This window comes from Chanodichthys erythropterus, chromosome 12, assembly GCF_024489055.1.
Source record: "Chanodichthys erythropterus isolate Z2021 chromosome 12, ASM2448905v1, whole genome shotgun sequence".
Lineage (NCBI taxonomy): Eukaryota > Metazoa > Chordata > Actinopteri > Cypriniformes > Xenocyprididae > Chanodichthys > Chanodichthys erythropterus.
The window spans coordinates 33,500,314-33,524,857 of NC_090232.1; the positions used below are offsets into that span (position 1 = coordinate 33,500,314).

At 41.7% G+C, this 24,544-nt stretch overlaps 1 protein-coding gene across 1 annotated transcript; it reads left to right on the top strand.

Moving 5' to 3' along the window:
• Positions 1-232: 232 nt before the first annotated feature.
• On the top strand, positions 233-23,803 carry vwa10.2 (von Willebrand factor A domain containing 10, tandem duplicate 2). The gene is made up of 16 exons (XM_067404097.1): positions 233-568; positions 2,480-2,773; positions 5,144-5,237; positions 5,350-5,478; positions 5,616-5,802; positions 12,195-12,364; positions 15,249-15,361; positions 15,562-15,678; positions 15,800-16,009; positions 16,236-16,368; positions 16,485-16,637; positions 16,774-16,860; positions 21,604-21,875; positions 21,970-22,263; positions 22,456-22,874; positions 23,731-23,803. The coding sequence occupies exons 1-16, from the start codon at positions 371-373 to the stop codon at positions 23,801-23,803; spliced, it is 2,943 nt and encodes a 980-aa protein (XP_067260198.1). The 5' UTR covers positions 233-370.
• The last annotated feature ends 741 nt before the right edge of the window (positions 23,804-24,544 follow it).

The following is a 24,544-nucleotide window of genomic DNA, read 5'->3' on the forward strand; positions in this document are numbered from 1 at the left end:
ACTTTACATCACAAAGTTATGTGTGACGCTGACATTCATGACGTGTCTAAGTGTATAAATACGCTGACAGAGGCTGTGCATAAGTTACAGTATACACAAAGTCTGTGAAAAGGTAATCCTCTAACTTTTTTTATTCATCAATTTTCTCTGATTGGGTGATATGTAATATTTTGTGAAGAAATTTCCAGTTAAAGATATAACTTTAAACATTAACATTTAACATTTACTATAAACACTATACGCTATAAATATTTATTTGTAATAATGTTTAGTGAAATGTTTCATCAAGCTTTTCTTCATGGTGACAGAAGATGAGAGGAGTAAATTTTCAAACTGAATTTTCCCACAGCACCCATTATTGTCGACAGCAATGGCTTCACTGGTTGTAGTGGCTGTATTTCTTCTCTGGGGGACCTTGTTTCAATCCCCCCAGGTGGGAGCTTTTAAACCTCTTTTTCATGATGGCTCTGTCACCCATAGAGAAATCACTCAGATGGCCATCCTTCGCAAGACAGCAGAAGTGTGCCGTGATATAGCCACTGCCCAGGGACGAGACTTCACACTGGCTGTAAGAAAAGAACATGGAACTGAACTGAATTGTTAGAACAAGGAAGATAATTAGCATTTTTGGCCCTGATGGGTTTTGTTCGATCAGATTACACGAGGGAGACACTACACCTAGTGTTTTAATCTGTCTCTTTTGTCCACTTCTGTCCTGATGTCTTCGTGGGGAGGGTCTATGGGTGGGTAAATACGTGGGTTTTTTCAGATCTTTTGATCTAATGGATGAAATAAGCTCATTTAATGTACATCATACACACAGAGATAAACACAGAAAAGCAGCAGCTTGTTTCTGTTCTGACAGCTGCAAGATCTCGCCAAACGATGTGAGTGCATGTTAAGGCTGGTTCACACTGTGCGATTTTGGCCAAGATTTGGTCGTCTGAGACAAATTTTGCAAATCCTAAAAGATTCCTATAATCCTAGCCTAAAATCTGTTGTCTTTGATGGCTAGTTTGACATGTTCACCGACAGCCAGTTAATGACTGTTGCGATCAAATTTTACCTCCGACGAAATTCTGGCAGTGTCAGAAGATTTGGCACACAATCCTCCAGTGTGACTTCTCCTACGATGAACGTCAAATTGTCTTCTTTTTCCAAGAAAAGCCGTGATCAAAATTAATGATAGAGATGTCATTGTTAGCCACAATTTCAGTCCTGCGTGTAATGCAGCTCACTGTCAACGAATGTGTATGTTTTTATGATGTAAAACTCCGGACAAGTTTTCATGTGCGCGCCCGTTTTTAACGCGTTTTGACTGTCGTGCAGTCTGACATTAATGACAGCTGAGATCCCACAGTGTGACATGAGGATCATGTTCGTACAGTCTGACAAGTAACCATCGCAAAGGACTATTATAAATCGCACAGTGTGAACCCGGCTTAAAGGAACACTCCACTTTTTTTGAAAATAGGCTAATTTTCCAACTCCCCTAGAGTTAAACAGTTGAGTTTTACCGTTTTCGAATCCATTCAGCCGATCTCCGGTTCTGGCGGTACCACTTTTAGCATAGCTTAGCATAGTTCATTGAATCTGATTAGACCGTTAGCATCGCGCTTAAAAATGACCAAAGAGTTTTGATATTTTTCCTATTTAAAACTTGACTCTTCTGTAGTTAAATCGTGTACTAAGACCGACAGAAAATAAAAAGTTGTGATTTTCTAGGCTGATATGGCTAGGAACTATACTCTCATTCAGGCGTAATAATCAAGGAACTTTGCTGCCGTTCCATGGCTGCAGCAGTGCAATGATATTACGCAGCGCCTGTGAGCCCCTGCTTGCACAGGGAACGTGCCTTGCAACCATGGAGACGTTTGTGAGAGACGCTGCGTAATATCATTGCACTGCTGCAGCCATGATACGGCAGCAAAGTTCCTTGATTATTACGCCTGAATGAGAGTATAGTTCCTAGCCATATCAGCCTAGAAAATCGCAAATTTTCATTTTCTGTCGGTCTTAGTACACGATTTGACTACAGAAGAGTCAAGTTTTAAATAGGAAAAATATCAAAACTCTTTGGTCATTTTTAAGCGCGATGCTAACGGTCTAATCAGATTCAATGAACTATGCTAAGCTATGCTAAAAGTGGTACCGCCAGAACCGGAAATTTTATTAGCCTATTTTCAAAAAAAGTGGAGTGTTTCTTTAAGTCATGCAAACTACCTATGGGTTATTGAGTAAAAAAGGGTGTGATTAACATTCCTGCCACAAGAGACTTTCATAGTTTGTTTGTCTTATCTCAAATGTGAATTTTGAAAGTGTTGTTTTTTAAAGTTACTAAGTCTCAAGTTATGCTACACACAGACCTGATTTGAAACCTAAACAGAAAACTGAAAAACAGAGGGAATTTGAGTAATGTCTTTAATAATAATAATAATAATAATATTAACACTCTCCTGTTTCCACACCTCACCTCCAGATAAACAACAAACTGACTGCATCTGCTGTCCAGAAAGCCTGCGCAACGTCTCCTGATTCATCTTCTGCCCTCTCTTCACTGGGATTTAATTTAGCTATAACAGAGATTTATCTAAGCAATGCAGCCATAGATGCAGTGTTCGCACTGAGTGCGGCACGGCACGTAGATGATGAGGCTTTCGTTGAGGGCCGGGAACTCATCACTCGTGGCATGGCTGCAGTAAAGGCCAGCGTTCAGCAGGGGAGCTACATCTCTGCCCGTATCACAATGGGGGCTCTATGTCATACTCTACAGGTACGTTATGAATGGAGATTTTTTAAATATTCCAATCTGGTCCTATACCAGCATATTATATTTGGGTTTTATTTTACATTTACATGACAATTATGCATTTGGCAGACACTTTTTATCCAAAGTGTCTATGTTATAAGTTCATGCACTCCCATGGAATCAAACCCATGACCTTGTCATTCCTAGCTCTACTTATATAGAGGTTCCAATTCTCTCTTCTCTTATTTTATGTATTAAGGTTTTTTTCTTAATTGCTATGGCACATTTCTCAAAACATTTGCTAAACTGTAAGTGCTAATCACAACTGTTCGCTGAAACATCAGAACTCTATAGCATCTGCAAAATGTATTTACTCACCCGAAACATTTAATTCATGCTTCAAAACCTAATGTGTCAGTAAATTGACCAATGGCACCAAAATAATGTCATCATGTAAGCTACACTGGTCAAAATGTTTAGATGTTTTTCACTATGGAAATATTTGTTATATACAAATTGCATGTGTTTTCTACTTTTTATATGACTGTATGTTTTCTACACTATACAAAAATGTCAGTTTTGTCTAGCTGGATGCTCTTGTATATCACACTGAGCTTTTTAGATACAGATTCAGACAGTAGGTAAAATTTACAAGGAAAAGTCAATACTGTAGTACACAAAGAAAATGGACATTTGGTCATAATTTATATTAGGTTTCCTTATCTACTATGTACTTACATAAAAAAATAAGTTGCTTGTTCTTTTTTACGTATTCTATACAGCATTTCTTCCTCTAATTGTTCTTCCATGACAAATGTGTTTTGTCAGTTCATATGTAACACATTTCTACAAAAATAAACTGCTGTTGTTATAACTTAAAACCAAGGTCTTAAATACATGATAGAACGATGAGTAGATGATTAACAGCAGGTGTGTTCAGTGACAACAATGGGAGACAGAAACCAAACAAGAAAAGAACATGGAAACAAAATGAGATCAGAGAAGGCACTTCAACATAAAAGTCCATACAAAACAAAAGACACAGTAGGGCCTACTGGGATCATGTCAGTATGCTTCCAAACTTGATTGGTTGATTGGTAAGATTGTGATTCCTATTTCATTTCAATGGCATGCCATTTGCCAATTCAGCAGACATTACAAATATTCAATATCAAATGTATTTATAAAATATACATGCATGTCTGACAGATTTTGATAACTGAATGGATCATTCTGCATGTGGAGGCTCACTCGATAAAAGAATGTTTAGAAGTTGTGAAGAGTTTGCTAGTTTCACTGAGAATCAACTCATAATTTTTGATCAATAAGCCTTTGCTTTTAGATATTGTGCAAATTGTAGACAATTGTATTTATTCTTGTGCACATATATGCCAAAACACATGCAAATTGCTTAAATCAGTAAGAAATCCAAATCTGATGTGAACAAAAAACTAATTCTTCAGAGACCTGAACTTATTGTTTTGAGAGAAAAAAAAAGTGAGCTGAGCCAAAGTGATTGAGAAAACTGTAACCTTTGTTTTAGCTCTAGTAGTTACTAGTTACGTTTGGGGACTTCCTGGACTTTCTAAAAAAATTATGCTGTTTAAAATGGCTATATATATATATATAATATATATATATATATATATATATATATATATATATATATATTTGAATTTCATTGCATAGAAAACGAAGTTAAACCACGTAACATATGCAAACATGATGACGGAGCTTTCTCTGAACTTTTTTTTAACCATTTTCTATCAGTTCTCAAGGTGTTTTATGAAGTCAATTCTGCTAAAGTCCATTATACAGGTTTAGTTGAACCACTTCAAATGAACTATGCACATGTTCCACTATGTTTGACAACCACAAAGTATATAAATACAGTGCCCTCCACTAATATTGGCACCCTTGGTAAATATGAGCAAAGGCAGCTGTGAAAATAAATCTGCATTGGTTATCCTTTTGATCTTTCATTAAAAAGAAATTACAAAATTCTAACCTTTCATTGAAGTAAAATAATTAAATGTTGGGGGAAACTCACATAATGAAATAAATGTTTTTCTGCATGTTGGCCACAATTATTGGCACCCCTAGAAATTCTTATGAGTAAAATATCTCTGAAATTGGCACCTTTACCAAGGGTGTCAAAATTTGTGGGTTTTAGAATTTTGGACAGTGTTATTTAATTTGTAATAAATAACAATAAGGCTAATACAGTAAATCATTAATTATGTTTTTTGAAAACGTAATAATGCAGGAAGTTTTCTGTGATGGGTAGATTTAGGGGTTAGGTCAGAGGACTGAATATACAGTGAGTGTGTGTGTGTGAATTATGTGAACACGTGAACAAGGTGTTGTTGGTCACTAGAGTATGTTTGTATGCAGGATTTCTATAGCCACAGTAACTGGGTGGAACTGGGAAGCACTGCTCCTTTCAGCAATCTGATCAGACCTGACCTTCCCCTCAACAATCTAGCAGGTATGACAAAATAAAATTACATTCATTATACAATTTATATTAGCATTTAGAAGCTAGTTTTGCCACACTATGATGTAAACTTCACATTCTTATCTTTTATCTGTATGTGCAGACCGCAGCACACCAACATGCAAAAACTGCATTGGGAAAGACTGTAGTGATAATATTCTCCCAGAAATATTACTGAATAAGAAACTAACCTCAGGATATTTCAACATTATCTTCTCTGCAAAACCTGCAGGTAAGGAAGCTTACCATCCCATGTGTAGTATTGATCTGCCTTTCAATTAGGCCTACTTAGGCCTACTATCATCACAGACCACAGGATGTTTGAAAACTGGGACCACAAATCTATATGCTGACATAATTTTCTTTTAGGCAAGTGTAGCCATGGCGGCCTTCTTGATAGGACCAGTTCTAGAGACCCCATCGGAGGCATCAATAAGGATGACATGAGCTCAAATCATGGCTTTCTTCACCAGCGTGCTGCTGACCTGGCCATTAACGCTACTATGGAAATGTTGCAAGACATCCGACTGGCCACAGGCAACCGAGACTTTCTTCGGTACATGAACCTTCCTTTTGCACCACGCATGGTTTTGGGCTCTTCTGTAATAAAATTCATTTCTGGGGGGGGGTTGGAGGGAATGTAATTTCTGCTGATGCTGTGGATACGCAAAGTTCCCATTCAGTCGGTCACGTTCGACGTACGTCGGACAGACCGACGAATAGGAATCTCGCTAGAGAGGCCAATCTACTTTGAGTGTAACTAAAACGAGCCAATGCTCCTGCGGGAGCCGAGGCGACATCACTGCTGCGGCAGTGGAGGAAATAGCCAGAAGAACTGAGCTCCTGCATGAGCCGAGGTGACATCACTGCTGCGGCAGTGGAGGAATTAGCCAGAACTGAGCTCCTGCGGGAGCCGAGGCGACATCACTGCTGTGGCAGTGGAGGAAATAGCCAGAAGAACTGAGCTCCTGCGCGAGCCGAGGTGACAACACTGCTGTGGCAGTGGAGGAATTAGCCAGAACTGAGCTCCTGCGGGAGCCGAGGCGACATCACTGCTGCGGCAGTGGAGGAAATAGCCAGAAGACCTGAGCTCCTGCGGGAGCCGAGGCGACATTACTGCTGCGGCAGTGGAGGAATTGGCTTGAAGAACTGAGCTCCTGCGGGAGACGAGGTGACATCACTGCTGCGGCAGTGGGGGAAATAGCCAGTAGAACTGAGCTCCTGCGGGAGCCGAGGCGACATCACTGCTGCGGCAGTGGAGAAATTGGCCTGAAGAACTGAGCTCCTGCGGGAGCCGAGGTGACGACACTGCTGCGGCAGTGGAGAAATTGGCTTGAAGAACTGAGCTCCTGCGGGAGCTGAGGCGACATTACTGCTGCTGCAGTGGAGAGAAAAGCCAGAATAACTGGGCTCCTGCGGGAGCCAGGGTGACATCACTGCTGCGGCAATGATAGAAAATTTTCATTATATTGGAATGATGGTATTGGTTTAGTTGGATATGGTGGCTTGCGGGTATGTGTGAGAGAATGAGCTGGAGCTGAAACTAACCGATAGGTGTTCGTTGGGCTTCTTTAATATGGAAGTGATTAGATCGGATGTAGTTCTTAAGCTTCCAGGGACCAAATGTTCGAATCTGATGCTGGGAGTGGCCTTTTTGGGTGGCTGTAGTTGCTGCTCCTATGCAGAATGGATTGTAGGGTTCTAGGGGAGGCAGCTTGAAGAATGAAGTTGAGAGAGGTGTCGAGGAGAGTTTTTTGTGGGTGGTTTATGGAAATATCAGCTCAGATATCCACCTCTGGTGACAACAGCTTGAATTTCTAAGAGGATCTGATGTTGTTGGCAACATGGTTTGGTTCCAGGGCTGTAGCATTTGGTGGGATGGGCATCAGTGTAGTAGACAGGGTGAACTGCGTTTGCTTGTGGGACAGAGCAAGGAGGAAGAAAGGCCGGGACCTAGGCCGTTTGCGGAGGCAGCCTCACGCTTGGTCGGCCCCTGGAGCCAGGGGAGGGATGAGGAGGTTAGAAAAGAGGGAAACTGAGAAAGGGAAATTGTGGCATCTGGGCCTACACCGTTAGCGGAGGCAGCTTCACGCTCAGGTTTGCCCCTAGAGCCTGGGAAGGAACAGGGTGGTTAGAAAAGGAAGGAAGGGAAAGTAGGACGTCTAGGCCTGTGCCGATAGCGGAGGCAGCCTCACGCTCGGTCGGCCCCTGGAGCCAGGGGAGGGATGAGGAGGTTAGAAAAGAGGGAAACTGAGAAAGGGAAATTGGGGTGTCCGGGCCTGCACCATTAGCAGAGGCAGCCTCTTGCTCAGGTTGGCCGCTGGAGCCTGGGAAGGAACAGGGTGGTTAGAAAAAGAGGGAAGCTGGGGAAAATAGGTTGTCACGGCAACCCAGCGCTCGCTCGGCGCTCTAGATGCGCGGTTCCCTTGCATAATCTCCATTGTAGCGCCCTCTCTGGTGAACCCGAAGAGGTCTACTTTGCTGATATGGCTTGGGTGACATGAGGTTGAGGGGTTCCTTCGGGGAACCAACCCCCTTAGGGCCCCTCCCTCTTTAGCGCATTGCAAGCTATGCAGTTTCTGGATTGGATTGCTGGTCCTTCTCATAGGGGAACCTAGCATTTCATTCAGAGCTCCAGCTGAGGGACAGACGTCGATTGCAGCATCGGAGAGAGAGCTGTTATGCTCTGGAAATGAGGGTGACGCTGCCCACTGTAATGGTGTGTGCTTATGCTGACTCAGATTCGGAGTTTACAGCGATGCTTTCCTGGGTCTTCCAGATGTGCATGGAAAACTTGGCAGTATGGGGGTATATTGGTGCCATAAATATGGAATGCCAAAAGTGCCAAAATCTGCATAAGTTTTTCCTCTCTCACTACCCTCTTGGATGGGGTGGCTGTACACAGACCACACCCACCCTGCATGTGAGGCCAAGGCACTCTTTTTGCATGAGGGTAGTTCTGTGCTGGGGTGTCCACCTCAGTGGACACGATGTCCACCTCAGTGGTCCAGAAGTGCCCCCTGGCCTACCTTGTGAGGTGCGAGAGGTTGTCAAGCAAAATGCTTTCTCAATGCTCCCATCTTACAAGGTGGCCTTTTCGGTGACACTGTCGAGGACTGAGCCCAGCAGTTCTCCTCAGTTAGTAGCGGATCGGGGAGCTTCTAATGACAAACCATTGAGTTCCTCTTGGGCCGCCCCTCAGTCTGCTCGTCGCCAAGGGTATCATCCCCTGCAAGAAACTCTGGCCCAGCAGGCTCTGTCCATTGCGGGGAGATGACGCCTCCCATCTCTGCAGCTGTTTAAGTGGTTGGTTTAAGTGCTTGGTGAGAATCACCCCTGAGACGGGCGACCCAGAGATGGGTGGGGCTGGTCTTCCACCCCTGGAGGAGGGCCGGGTGGTAAATCCTTTTTTTGGGTTTGTTTCTGTTCATCACTGACCCAAGAGGCAGCGGTACCCAAATGTAAAAGAGCAGTTCCTCCATTTCCAGGTCTGAAGAGGGTTGGAGAGCAGTGGGAGGAGAAAAACCTCACCACTCTCATCCCCCTCTTCTGTCGCCAGAGGACAGCAGCGAGCAGCGGGCAGCCAAAGCCTCGACTGCTCTCTCTGTCCATCCGTGGAACCAGGTAAGTGTTGCCTAGCACACTGTGATGCCGCTTCGGGCCGCCTCACAAAGAGAACCCCCGAGCCGCGTCCCTGTGTTCCACCTCGCTGCCCTGCTGCGGGTACGCCGGTGGTCCCTTTGGTCCCGCTTGTACAGTCTCTGCGAGCCTGGTTAGCGCTCCCCAGTCCATCTCGCTGGCTCCTTCGGACAATCAGGCTAGGCTATGCGATTCAGTTCGCCCGGCATCTCCCCAAGTTCAGGGACGTCCTCTTCACTACAGTGGAGAACAGATGAGAGAACAGGGTGTTCGCATTCTCAACTATCTAGACGACTGGCTCATTCTCTTCCCAGTTGGGTCTTCAGGTCAACTGGGAAAAGAGCAAACTCTCCCCTGTGCAGAGGATCTATTTTCTCGGTATGGAGCTGGATTCGGTCGAACAGCTAGCACGCCTCACAGAGGAACGTGCTCAGTCGGTCTTGAACTGCCTGAATATGTTCAATGGCAGGACAGCGGTCCCACTGAAATTCTTTCAGAAGCTCCTGGGGCATATGGTGGCCGCGGCGGCAGTAACCCCGCTCGGTCTGCTTCATATGAGACTGCTTCAACACTGGCTTCACGACCCGAGATGGGCGTGGCAACGCGGCACGTTCCGGGTGCCAATCACTCAGGAGTGCCGCCAAGCCTTCAGTCCGTGGTCGGGCAGGAGTGCCCCTAGAACAAGTGTCCCGGCATGCTGTGGTATTCACAGATGCTTCTGCCACCGGCTGGGGTGCCACGTACAACAGGCATGCAGTGTCAGGGGTTTGGACGGGACCCCATCTGCATTGGCACATCAATTGCCTCAAGTTGCTAGCAGTACGTCTTGCTCTGAGCCGCCTCAAAGGGCCGCTACGGGGCAAGCATGTACTGGTCCGTACGGACAACACTGCGACCGTTGCGTACATCAACCGCCAAGGTGGTCTACGCTCCCGTCACATGTCGCAACTTGCCCGCCATCTCCTCCTCTGGAGTCAGAAGCGTCTGAGGTCGCTTCGTGCCATTCTTGTCCCTGGTGTGCTCAGCCATGTGGCCGACGAGCTATCATGAGCTGAACTGCCAGGAGAGTGGCGACTCCACCCCCAGGTGGTCCAGCTGATCTAGAGAGAGTTCGGAGAGGCTCAGGTAGACCTGTTTGCCTCACCGGAAACCTCCCACTGCCAGTTGTTTTACCCCTTGTCCGAGGGAACACTCTGGACAGACGCACTGGCACTCAGCTGGCCCTGGGGCCTTCTCAAATATGCGTTACCCCCAGTGAGCCTACTTGCATAGACCCTGTGCAAAGTCAGGGAGGACGAGGAGCAGGTCCTCTTAGTTGCGCCCTACTGGCCCAACCGGACCTGTTTCCCAGAACTCTCACTCCTTGCGACAGCCCCTCCCTGGCCCATTCCTCTGAGGAAGGACCTGCTTTCTCAGAGACGGGGCACTCTTTGGCACCCGCGTCCAGACCTCTGGATACTCCATGTCTGGTCCCTGGACGGGACGCGGAGGTTCTAGGTCACTTACCCCCTGAGGTACTTAACACCATCACTTCGGCACGTGCACTGTCTACGAGACGTGCTTACGCCTCGAAGTGGAACCTGATCGTCGAGTGGTGCTTTTCTCGACGAGAAGACCCCCGGAGATGCTCGATCGGAGTCGTGCTTTCCTTCTTGCAGCAGGGGTTGGAGCGTAGGATGTCCCCCTCCACCCTCAAAGTCCATACTGCTGCTATCTCCGCTTACCATGACCACATAGATGGCAAATCTGTTGGTCAGCACGACCTGGTCGTCAGGTCCCTTAGGGGGGTGAGACGGTTAAATCCTCCTCGTCCCCCCTCCATACCCTTTTGGGACCTCGCTCTGGTGCGAAGAGCACTTCAGATTGCTCCCTTTGAGCCTTTGCAATCGGCAGACTTAAAGATTCTGTCTATGAAGACTTTGCTGTCGGTTGCATGGGCCTCCATCAAGAGGGTAGGGGAACTGCAGTCATTTTCGGTCGACGAATCGTGCCTCGAGTTCGGGCCGGGTGATAGCCACGTGGTACTAAGACCCCGGTCTGGCTATGTGCCCAAGGTTCCTACCACTCCCTTCAGGGACCTGGTGGTGAGCCTGCAAGCGCTGCCCTCGGAGGAGGCAGACCCAGCCCTGGCTTACTGTCCAGTTCGCGCATTGCGACTGTACATAGACAGAACCCAAAGCCTCAGGACCTCAGACCAGCTCTTTGTCTGTTATGGAGGCCAGCAGAAGGGAAAGGCTGTCTCCAAGCAGAGGATGGCCCACTGGATAGTGGATGCCATCGCCCTGGCTTACCAAGCTCAGGGTGTGCCCTGCCCGCTCAGGTTGCATGCTCACTCCACGAGAGGTGTCGCATCCTCCTGGGCGCTGGCTCGTGGCGCCTCGCTGACGGACATTTGTAGAGCTGCAGGCTGGGCGACACCTAACACATTCGCTAGATACTATAGTTCCATACGTGTGACCCTACGGGGATCCCATATGGTTGGTTCCACGGTTGCTCCTAAACGAAGCCCGTGTCTTTCCCTCTGGGAGAACCTACCCTTCATCGGGTTGGAGTCACCCCAGCTCTTCCATATGTAGCACAGTCCTACAGGGTTAGTCCATATGTACTTCTCCACATAACTCCTTCGGGGAAGGATGTGGCTTCCGCAGCGTTCCTTTCCCAGCGAAAGGGTACGCTTTCCCAGCGTTATCCAATAGTCTCACTGAATGGGTTTTGGGGAACAGCAGTGATCGACTCTCTCTGTGTTAGCCCTGTCCCACCATCCTCAGGCAAGGGGGTTCAGGTGGCTTACAACAGAGCGCTGGAAGGGGGCAGCTCCTGTGGCGCTTTGGTAGGGATTCCTATTCGTCGGTCTGTCCGACGTACGTCGAACGTGACCGACTGAATGGGAACGTCTCGGTTACAAAGGTAACCCTCGTTCCCTGAAGGAGGGAACGGAGACGTACGTCCCGTCGCCACAGTCGCTGTACCCCGCTGATGCTGCCGCCTATCTGGTTCGGCTCCTCAGCGAAAACCTGAAGATGCAACGCACCTGCTGCTCATTATATACCCGCGCTGCGAGGCGAGCAGCTGATGCATATGATTGCATGCCAATGTGCATTGGCTCGTTTTAGTTACACTCGAAGTAGATTGGCCTCTCTAGCGAGATTCCTATTCGTCGGTCTGTCCGGCGTACGTCTCCGTTCCCTCCTTCAGGGAACGAGGGTTACCTTTGTAACCGAGACGTTCTTTAGTTATTGCACCCCTAGAGTCAGAAATGTATACTGCTTCTGGTTTAGCCAGTTTTATTTGTTTCTTTCTTTCTCTCAGGTTGATGGGCCTCAGTCAGACCTCAGTTCTGGCTTTCGTGATTGACACCACAGGCAGTATGTCTGATGACATTGAAGAAGCCAAGAGAGTATCCTTCAGTATCATAGACAGCAGGAGAGGAACATCAGAGGAACCTTCAGAATACATTCTAGTCCCATTTAATGATCCAGGTCATATTGTGTATTTAGAACTGACTCTCTGTGGTCATTAAAAAATCCCATGGTACTTCTCATAAACAGTAGGGGTGTAACCCCAGTGTCCTGGCCAAAACAGGTATGAAGAGAAATAAACTAAAAGTCCATGAAAATAAAACTAAACACACAGATCATGACAATACAGTCAAATTTTTCCTCCAACAGAAACAAAAGGTGGCAGTTGCCTCAAAACATTGTTTTGAATGACAAAATAATCAACAGTAAAAAAACAAATATTAAGAAATAAGAGATTTAACATTCTGTTGACTACTAATTCTTATGATAGCTTTTAAAACACTGTCCCACTGTGAAAACAGTGAGGACACACACTGAGCTCCTAAAGCATGCTGTAGTAATGCTGTGATTGGCTGATCACGCTGTTAACAGGAATGCCTCATTATGGGTGTGCAAATGAGCCTGAATGCATCAAACATTCATTGAGGCATTTGCATCAAGTGGAAATGGATTGAATAGTTGCTATTCACCCATTTAGATATCATCACTTTTGTTCATATTCATATCTATCTTGAACTTACAATGACTTGAACATATACAGTGGTGTGAAATTTCCTGATTTTTTTTTTATTTTTTTGCATGTTTGTCCCACTTTAATGTTTCAGATCATGAAACAAATTTAAATATGAATCAAAGATAACACAAGTAAACACAACGTGCAGTTTTTAAATGAAGGTTTTTATTATGAAGGGAAAACAAAATCCAAACCCACATGGCCCTGTGTGAAAAAGTGCTTGCCCCCGCTGTTAAAACATAACTTAACTGTGGTTTATCACACCTGAGTTCAGTTTCTCTAGCCACACCCTGGCCTAATTACTGCCACACCTGTTCGCATTCAAGAAATTACTTAAATTGGACCTGCCTGACAAAGTGAAGTAGACCAAAAGATCCTCAAAAGCTACACATCATGTTGAGATCCAAAGAAATTCAGGAACAAATGAGAAAGAAATTAACTGAGATCTATCAGCCTGGAAAAGGATATAAAGCTATTTCTAAAGCTTTGGGACTTCAGTGAACCACAGTGAGAGCCGTTATCTACAAATGGCAAAAAAATGGAACAATGGTGAACCTTCCCAGGAGTGGCCGGCCTACCAAAATTACCACAAGAACGCAGCGACATCTCATCCAAGAGGTCATAAAAGACCCCACAACAACATCCAAAGAACTGTAGGCCTCACTTGCCTCAGTTAAGGCCAGTGTTCATGACTCCACCATAAGAAAGAGACTGGGCAAAAATGGTCTGCATGGCAGAGTTCCAAGACAAAATCAGCTGCTGAGCAAAAAGAACATAAAGGCTCGTCTCAGTTTTGCCAGAAAACATCTTGATGATCCCCAAGACTTTTGGGAAAATAGTCTGTGGACTGATGAGACAAACTTTTGGAAGGTGTGTGTCCCATTACGTCTGTAAGTAGTTGGGGAGTAGTTAACTACATGTAGCAATGCTACTAGTTTAACTACATTTTTCAGTAACTTGTCAGTAGTTCAGCTACTTTTAAAACAGTGTAGCTTTTCCAGTAGTTAACTACTTTTACCAGCAAGTAGCGGTGTAGCGTGACCAAAAGCTACAAGCTACATTCTGTTTTGCATTCTAACGAGCCTGCAATTCATTGAAGTAGCACAGCATCTTACTAGATCACGAACTAAATTCATGCATTACCGCCTATGTACCATACTCAGGTGCGTAGAACCGCATTGGTGTGACATTTGTAGCAATTTTGCACTTTGACAGTCAGTGTGAGATATATAGGCTACATTTGAGTATTGTATCTTTTGATATAGTTTACAAAATAATACAGTACGCTTTGAAATCATAATTGTAGTGCATTGCGTTGTTTTAAACCCCAAACATTTTATACTTAAACATTCTTCATTAACAGTTATTCAGTTATTTGTAATACACGTTATGTCATTCAAAAAAATAAAAAATCAAAGTAGTTTAAATGGAGCTAGCTACTTTTTGATAGTAACTTGTAACTACAGAAGGGTAGCTTGACTGTAGTTTAACTACTTTAATTTATGAGTAGCTTGTAGTTTGCCAAACTACAGTTTCAGAGTAATTTGAAAACACTGAAAATATGGTGGTAGTGTGATGGTCTGGGGCTGTTTTGCTGCTTCAGGACCTGGAAGACTTGCTGTGATAAATGGAACCATGAATTCTGCTGTCTACCAAAAAATCCTGAAAGACAATGTCCGACCATGTGTTCGTGACCACAAGCTGAAGCGAACTTGGGTTCTGCAGCAGGATGATGATTCAAAACACACCAGGAAGTCCACCTCTGAATAGCTGAAGAAAAACAAAATGAAGACTTTGGAGTGGCTTAGTCAATGTCCTGACTTCAATCCTATTGAGATGCTGTGGCATGATCTTAAAAAGGCGGTTCACGCTCGAAAACCCTCCTATGTGGCTGAATTACAACAATTCTGCAAAGATGAGTGGGCCAAAATTCCTCCACAGCGCTGTAACCGATTCATCGCAAGTTATCGCAAATGCTTGATTGCAGTGTTTGCTGCTAAGGGTGGCAAAACCAGTTATTAGGTTTAGGGGGCAAGCACTTTTTCACACAGGGCCCTTCATAATAAAAACCTTCATTTAAAAACTGCATGTTGTGTTTTACTTGTGTTATCTTTGATTCATGTTTAAATTTGTTTGATGATCTGAAACATTAAAGTGTGACAAACATGCAAAAAAAATAAATCAGGAAGGGGTCAACAGTTAGTGGAAGTAAATTATATAAAGTTATTCATAATATTCCTGTTATATTATTATTAAACTTATATTAAGATTAAACGATGTAAAACATTATTGTTGCTGTATAGCTTTCTGTAATGTGATTGTGTCATACAGATTTTGGACCTCTGACAAGGACTAAGGATGCAGATGTTTTCAAAGCGAGAATCAATTCCCTCACAGCATCTGGAGGAGGAGACGAACCAGAGATGTGCCTGTCAGGACTGCTGGTGTGTGTGTTTTTGATGTATATCTTTTGAAAAGTTTTGTAAACCTTCATTTAAACTGTGAAAAACACTCCTATTCACACTGATACAGTATAAGTTGAGTTTGACTGAGATAAAGCCAGACTGAGACATTATAATAATCCTATAAGAGGTCCTCTTATCTTTGTTTTTTTTTGTTTTTTTTTTCCCTCATGGTTCTCCAGTTGGCACTAGCAGGTGCTCCTCCATCTTCAGACATTTTTGTTTTCACTGATGCTTCAGCAAAGGACTCAAAATTAAAAAGCACCGTTCAGGCCACGATAGAACGCACCAAGTCTACAGTTAGTGCCTGCAGATCACTTCACTTCTACATCATTGCTGCTAAATTAATGTGTTGTTGAATTGTAGCTGACATTTTTCTACATTTCTATCTGCTCTCTGCACTTTCTCCCTGGCATCCAGGTCACTTTCATGTTGACTAACGCCCTCTCATTCCGTAGAAGACGGGATGTCTCACAATCTCAACAGTTTAATTCAAGATCAATTACTCAGTCAGACATACAGCTGTACAGAGACCTGGCTCATATTTCTGGTGGACAGGCCATAGAGGTCACAAGGGCTTCACTTTCTCAGGCCACTGCAGTCATTACGGATACATCTACCTCAGCCCTGGTATGTTCTGACAGTGACTTAAAGAGATAAATCAAAAAGTAAAATCATCATGGAACATAAAGGACAGATGAGTTTGTATTTTAGTTTGAACTATCTCTTTAAACTCACTATAACATATTTATTATGGAAAAATGTAAGAAGAATGGGTTTTCACCCAAAAATACAGTTCTTTGGAATTTTGCTATGAAACTGCAAATTATTGAAAACATCTCTGTGTTTCTTGAAGGTGACTGTTCTTTATGTAGAGAGAAGTCCAGCTATTGCAGAAATATTTTCTTTTTTGTTGGATCCATCTCTGTCCAATGTGACTGTGTATATCACCGGAGACTCTCCAGTTTTTACCCTCTACAGCCCTACAGGTGAGCAAAAACACCTTGAACATTGTGTGTTAATATGAGGGTTTTATATTCTGCAATACAAAAATCTAGTTGCCAAAACCATTGTAAAAATAAGCTATGAATCCCCTGTCTTTCAGGTGTGTCTCAGGCAGGTTCAGTGGCAGATGGTCCTCTGGGTAGCATCCTGACTGTAGGGAATTTAAGGAGAGTAAAACTAAACTCTGACAACCAGACAGGGGAATGGAAGATCAGCATTAACTCTACAAGATTCTACAGCCTTAAAGTCACTGGTAAAGATTTTTATTCTGCCATATATGTTTTAAGTTTTTAAAAGAAAATCAGAGAAATGTTTTCATTCGGAACATTGTAATAATTATGCATCTTGCAATAGTTACAGTCACTATATTTTAATTGTGACTACTACAGGTCAGAGTTCTGTGAACTTTCTCTTTAACTTTGCGGAGCTGATAGAGGGAGGTGACCTCGCACCAAAAGCCAATCGTCCATTCATCGGTAGGATACCATCTTTTATCATTTGATATTTCCGTTCAAAAGTTTTGAGTCGGTAAGATTTTATAAATGTTTTTGAAAGAAGTCTCTTATCCCCACCAAGGCTGTATTAATTTGATTAAAAAAATACAGTAGAAACAGTAATATTGTGAAATATTATTGCGATTTATAATAACTGTTTACTCTTTTAATATAATTTAAAATGTAATTTATTCCTGTGATGGTAAAGCTGAATTTACAGCATCATAACTCCAGTCTTCAGTGTCACATGATCCTTAAGAAATTTTCTAATATGCTGATTTGGTTCTTAAATGGTTCATCAAAAAATTAAATTTCTGTCATTTATTACTCACCCTCATGTCGTTCCACACCCGTATGACCTTTGTTCATCTTCAGAACACAAATTAAGATATTGAAATATTGATATTGAAAGATATTGATATTGATGAAATCTGAGTGGTTTCTGATCCCCCATAGAAAAAAAAACTTAATTACCACATTCAAGGTCCAGAAAGGTAGTAAAGATATCAGTAATATTATCCACATAACTAGAGTTGTTCAACTTTAAAGGATTAGTTCACTTTAAAATGAAAATTACCCCATGATTTACTGACCCTCAAGCCATCCTAGGTGTACATGACTTTCTTCTTTCAGACAAATTGGAGTTATTTTAATAATCACCCTGATGCTCCTAAGCTTTATAATGCCAGTGCACGGAAACCATGTTTGAAATTCAAAAAAGTGCATCCATACATCAAAAACGTACTCCGGGGGTTAATGAAGGCCTTCTGAAGCAAAGAGATGTGAATGTGTAAGAAAAATTTCCATATTTAACACGTTATGAAGTAACGTATAACTAGCTTTCGCCAGACCAGCGTCGTGTCAGCTTGTTTCTTAAGTGGAATTTGGAAAGCGGTCTGGCAGAAGCTAGTTATATATTACTTTATAACGTGTTAAATATGGATATTTTTCTTACACAAACTCCAATTGTGTTCGTCTGAAAGAAGAAAGTCATATACATCTGGGATGGCTTGATGGTGAGTAAATCATGGGGTAAAACAAACTACAACAAACAAACAAAATAACTTTATTCAACTATTCCAGGTTCTACATCAGAACACTGACACGTTCTGTTCAATTCTTGTTTGTTCGTTTGAGTCATCTCATTCATTCTCGTTCAGTTTGAAAAATATCTTAATTTGTGATCCGAAGATGAACAATAATCAAAAGCTGAAAAAATGTAAAAGTTGAAGGCAACAAACTTAAGCAGATTTTTGAGTTTTCTCAACTTTAGTTTTATAAACTGAATTAAGAAACAAGTTAAGAAAACTAAAAAATCTGCTGAAGTTTGTTGCCTTAAACGTGCCATCGAAGGTTTTTTTACAAGATGTAATATAAGTCTAAGGTGTCCCCTGAACGTGTCTGTGAAATTGGAGCTCAAAATACCACATAGATTTTTTTTAAATTAATTTTTTTAACTGCCTATTTTGAGGCATAAATATAAATGCGCCGATTCAGGCTGCGGCCCCTTTAAATCGCACGCTCTCCGCCCCCTCCCAAGCTCTCGACTCTATCATTGCATAACAAAGTTTACACAGCTAATATAACCCTAAAATGGATCTTTACAAAGTGTTCGTCATGCAGCATGTCTAATCGCATAAGTACAGTGTTTATTTGGGTGTTTACATTTGATTCTGAATGAGTTTGAGGCTGTGCTTCATGGCTAAAGCTAACATTACACACTGTTGGAGAGATTTATAAAGAATGAAGTTGTGTTTATGAATTATACAGACTGCAAGTGTTTAAAAATGAAAATAGCGACGGCTCTTGTCTCCGTGAATACAGTAATAAACAATGGTAACTTTAACCACATTTAACAGTACATTAGCAACATGCTAATGAAACATTTAGAAAGACAATTTACAAATATCACTAAAAATATCATGATATCATGGATCATGTCAGTTATTATTGCTCCATCTGCCATTTTTCACTGTTGTTCTTGCTTGCTTACCTAGTCTGTTGATTCAGCTGTGCACAGGGCTCTCAAGTTTTGAACTGAGTTCAGAGTGAGATTTCGGCAGCGGCAGCAACGGGGGTTTGGGTGGGGACGGGGGTCTAATATGAAAAATGACACATTCGTACAAATAAAAAAATATTTATTTAATTCAGCATTTTAGTGTGTATGTGAGTGAGTGGGTAAGTGTGTGTGTGTGTGTGAGAGAGAGAGATAATGGTAATATAATCAGGGGTGCACATAACTTTTTTGGTCTGGTTCTCAAGGGAGTAACGTTACATGGAGATTTTGCTTGGTACTCACACTTTACACGACACATCCTAAAAGCTGTCCTAATCACTTTCCTCCTGACTGCTCTCCTCACTAATCTTCTTTTCTCTCGAACATGGTAGATGATGATAATGATTTTTTTTTTTTTTTTTACTAACATTAAAAAAAAAGCAAAGGCTGCTGTCACTTTAAGAAGGAAGCACGGACCGAATAACTGACACACATCCGGTTTCTTTCTCAACACTTCACTTGTGACATAACCGAGAGAATACTTGCCGAGACAGGTATTTTGACATAATTTTGTGTATAGGTTTCCTTTCAAGCGCAAGTAAACGCGAAAGCGGAATTAATTCGGTGTTCGTGCGCTGTCTGACTCTCATCATGCGCGCGTTTCGGGGGGCTGTGCGCACAGATTACAGTTCACGAGCCCTGATTTTCGCCTCTTCTTCCGCTTTTAAAGTCGTTTGAATGTGTTAATTGGCGAGACAAAACACGTCCAAATTACGAACTTTCACTCTATATAAATTAAATATAGCAGTTAATCCGCGAATCACATGCGTGCCGAACCGTTGGACCTTATCCGTATGGATCACGGATTGCGATCCGTTGCACACCTAATAATTAAAGAACACACATATTATCATGATTGCTATCTTACCAGAGATGGAGAAAAATCCTAATCCAGTAAGTAAACGTATCCCTGTGAACCGGTACTCAAAAGCGCTTCCCTCCATGTTTTCTGGTAAGCATAGTTTATTTTTTTACCGCGCATGCGTACCTGCGTACCTCTAATGTGCACCCCTGAATATAATCATACACATTATATTATTGTTTTTCCTCAACATTATAATGTGAAACAGTATAAACATGGTAACCATATTCCGACTCTAGTATACGTTATATGTACGTTACGTTCTGCATGATAACTGGCGCGCTCTGCTTTACTAATGTTTTTTTCCCGCTCGGTGCTTGAGCTTATAATGCTTTTGTTTAGGCCTATATTTTTTGTTTACACAAAGTGCCTATTATTTAATGTTTAAAACTGAATGAAAACCTTAAGATAAAACATAAGCTTGTTGTGTATATTACCTAATCATAAGTTTGTTCAGAAATGGGGACGACAACTTGAATAAAATTTTTTTTAAAAGTCTCTCTCATTTTCTCAAAATAATGTAATACAATATTTAGGAAAAATGCCCATCCCTACTAGCTAGGCTAGTTCATGTAACGTACTCTGGTCAAACTGTTAACTAACTTACCAGCTGCCTGGACACAAATATTCCCCAGCAATTTGATGAGATGACTTACTGTACTCATAGAATATGATCCCATGACTCGATCACGATCAGTCTGTAGCCAGATGTGAATCAATGTGACTGACAGATGTCCTCTTCTAACTACTTCAGCGAGCATCTGAATCAGTGCGCGAGCCCGTGAATCACAGAATGTGTCGTTGGAATCAGAACGTAAACGTTGTTGTGGCGGGAATATCTAAATCTTACCCGGATACAGCAATTCTATTTTCTGATTGGCTGTTCGGTAGCTATATTTTTTTTTATTAGATTAACTGGTGCGTGGCAGGGCCTTCTACTCTATGGGGAACTCGCTTGATTCCTATAATAGAGGCGCAACTTGTTGTGCGTTATCCTGGAGATTTCTCTGCGTGAGAAATACAAGGTGTGGCGTGTGAGCGTGTGAACGGGTTGAAATGCGTGTGTCTCACGCTCAATGCGTGAGACTTGAAAGCCCTGCAGGCTGTGCACATCCAGATATTAATACTGGCTGCCCTTGTGTAATGCTTTGAACATGGGCTGACATATGCAAATATTGGGGGCGTACATATTAATGATCCCAACTGTTATGTAACAGTCGGTGTTATGTTGAGATTCGCCTGTTTTCCGGAGGTCTTTTAAACAAATGAGATTTATAGAAGAAGGAGGAAACAATGGAGTTTGAGACTCACTGTATGTCATTTCCATATACTGAACTATTGTTATTCAACTATGCCGAGGTAAATTCAATTTTCAATTCGATGACACCTTTAAACTTTTAAGTTTTCTCAGCTTTTGATTATTGTTCATCTTCAGATAACAAAGTTTTCTCAGCTTTTGATTTTTTACAGTGCAGGTGTGGAACGACATGAGGTTGAAAAGGGTGAACTAACCCTTTAAGAAACATTTCTTATTATCAATGTAAAAAACAGTTGTGCTGCTTTGGGTGCTGATATTTGATTTTTTTTTTTTTAAGGTTTTTTGATGAATAGAGAGTTCATTATAAATGTGTTTACTGTCACTTTTGATTAATTTATTCTGTCCATGCAGAATCAAAGTTTTATATATATAATTTATTTATTTATTTATTTTTAAATCTTACTGATCTAGGAATGTATAAACATGAAGAACACTTTTTTAGTGTCATCAATATCAATTAAAAAAAATGTTTCTCTAATTGCTGATCAGGTCGGAATGCTACTTTGCTTGTCTCCGTGACTGGAGGAGATTCAGTCACAGTGACTGACGTGCTTCTAGTTGAAGCTTCAGGATCTGGTGTTGTTAATGGAACCATCAAAGCAGTGGGTGCGACAGACTTCCTGGTCAACGTAGACAGAATCCCAGAGGGGGCATTTGTGGTCCAACTCAAAGGGGTGTCGAATGACTCGACTCGATCTTTGTCTGGTCAATTCCAGAGACAGTCACCCACACAGCAACAAGGCTCTAGAGTTACCATCACGGTGAGCTTAAAGGGATAGTACAACAAAAAAATCATTGACACATTGACAATACATTGACAATATTTCTAACCATATTAACCATATCCCTTCTCAGGCTCAACCAAATAGCACTATAGAGCCTGGAATCCCTTTTGATCTCAACTTTACATTGGTCAGTAATCCTACAGAGAGCAAATATACTATCCGAGCCCGGACTGACCGTGGCTTCAGCGTGTCTTTCCCCAGCTCTCTGAACATGGGGACAGAGGGCAGCGCTCAGGGAACTGTAACCCTGACTGCACCTTCTGACACAAAGTCGGGGACGGATGTCACACTCACTATTGAAGCAGAAGATCAAGGGTCCGGAGACTCGAATTACGTGGCACTGCGGTTCAGTGTCATGACTAAGGTAGCTGTTATGAAACCAGCAAGGGTAGACTTTATTAATAATTACCTTTAGTTTGACTTTTGTTACATTTTATTTGTACTGTAACTGATCTCCACTGAAGAGAATAGCTCATTGTTTTGGATGCAAACAGTATTAGCATTTGAATTTTCATTGACTCTGATTAACCTCCGTTATTATTTTCTGTTTTGGCAGGTCACTGATTTTTTTAGCCCTGTCTGTCAGGTAGTGAGCATCAAAGCTGACTGTCCTGTGGAATGCAGCACAGCATCATGGGAAATATCCGCCAACTTGACGGACGGTAATGGTACAGGCATATCCAGTGTGTCTTTCAACCGTGGGAACGGCTCTCTCAGCTTAAGCTTTGTAATAGGTGAGGATGGCACAAATGTGACTGTGGCATCCTACAATGCTTCCTGTTGTTCTCAGGAAGTAGAGCTGGTAGTTGTGGATAGGGTGGGAAATGTGGGCACATGTTTCACTTCTATAAAGAGTCCCTCTGTAGAAACAACCACAGTTAAGCCCTCTACACCCTCTACAATCACTAATAAGCCTTCGACAATCACTACAGTCATAGCAACACCCAATAGAGGCTGCTTTGTGTCTTTCTCAATGTCTGTTTTGCTCTGCAACTTAATTGTTTTTTTTTATGTGAATAGGAGAAACTTTAGTTAAATAGAAACTTCAGTTATATTATGAGATCAGAATAACATGCCTATGATGTAGATTTACATTAATCAATGTCTACATTTTTAGGGTTAAATCATGGTTGTATTATAATTTTATTTTATTTTTTTAATGTGCAATAATCAGTGAAAATTATTATAGAAAAAGAGTTGCCTCAATTTTTTTTTTTTTAATTGAACCCTTCTTATACAATATAGTAAAGTATGAAGTTGCAAAAATAATTAATCAGTTACACTTTATTTTAAAGTGATGTAGTTGCACTGTACTTACACAAATAAGTACTGATTAATATTCATTAACTGCATGTACTTACTATAGAGTTACAGTTAGGGTTAGGGTTTGGTTTAGGGTTAGTTACTTGTAATTATCGACTATAGTAGGGTACATGTAGAAAGTGTAACTATGTCACCTTAAAATAAAGAGTTACCAATTAATCTATATAAAAGTAGGGAGAGCCCAAATGTAACCTGTCCTTATTAGTTTGAAGCAGTGTTTGACTGAGTTCAGTTACATCCTGTCTGATACTCCTAAATAAATGCTCCAAAGAGAATGAAAATGTTTATGTTGTGTGGATTCCACTTATTTTCTCAAGAAATGTTTTGAGACAGATACAACATTGTGATCCCAAAGGATCCTCAAACAAAGCTCACATTAATCTTAATATCCTGTCTAATATGTTGATCATTGAAATTTTTGCCTTTGTTTAGATTATGTAATGTAGTATCCAGGATCGACAGTTTACCCCACACCTCATTTTCATTATTTCATCTTGTATGGTTTCAGGCTTATCTGGTTCTCAATCAAGGGGCTCTGTTTGCATTTTGGAGCTTTAGTAAAAGACCTTGCTGCCATCTAGTGGTCATTACAAGAAAATTAGTATATAAGGGACAATATTATATTGCCAGATTTAGGATTATATAGTCCAAAAAACTCAAAACAGTTAAGCATCTTTTAGAATATTTAATTACAGTTATATTTTGAGACAACGAAGTTCAATAATGAAGTGAACAGAAATTACAGACATTGCAATTGGTGTTACACACCTCTGATGTGATAAATATATGCAAATAATATTTAAGAGCTATTTTTAGTGAATAACATCTTGAGAATTTTAGTTTCAGGCTCTCTGAATGTATTAACTTATTATATGTAATACATATATATACATTTCTGATATCGTTGTCAGATTTTACTGCTGATATGAAATATGTTATTAAAAGATAATCTTAGCTTTTTGGCCTCTAGTAGATACAAGTTATTATATACACTGAAAGTAGCTGCCTTGGAGTGTTACCAAAATGACCACCGAGTGAACTGACTTGCTTTAAAGTCAAATGTTTACATTAATAATAATGTTTACATTACATCAATATTAACATTAATGAACTAAAATACAGACCGTTTACTTTTCAGTTTTAAATAGAGGAAGTTCAGATTTTTCACTATCCACTTCAGGTCCTTACAGTGCTTGTATAACACTTTAGCCACATGAAGTAATATGGACATTACAACTAGTGGTAAAGCGTTTAGATTGTGGGTATGGATATTATCCTCCTTTCATTGTATCTGTATGTGTCTTGCCTTGAAACTGCTGGAG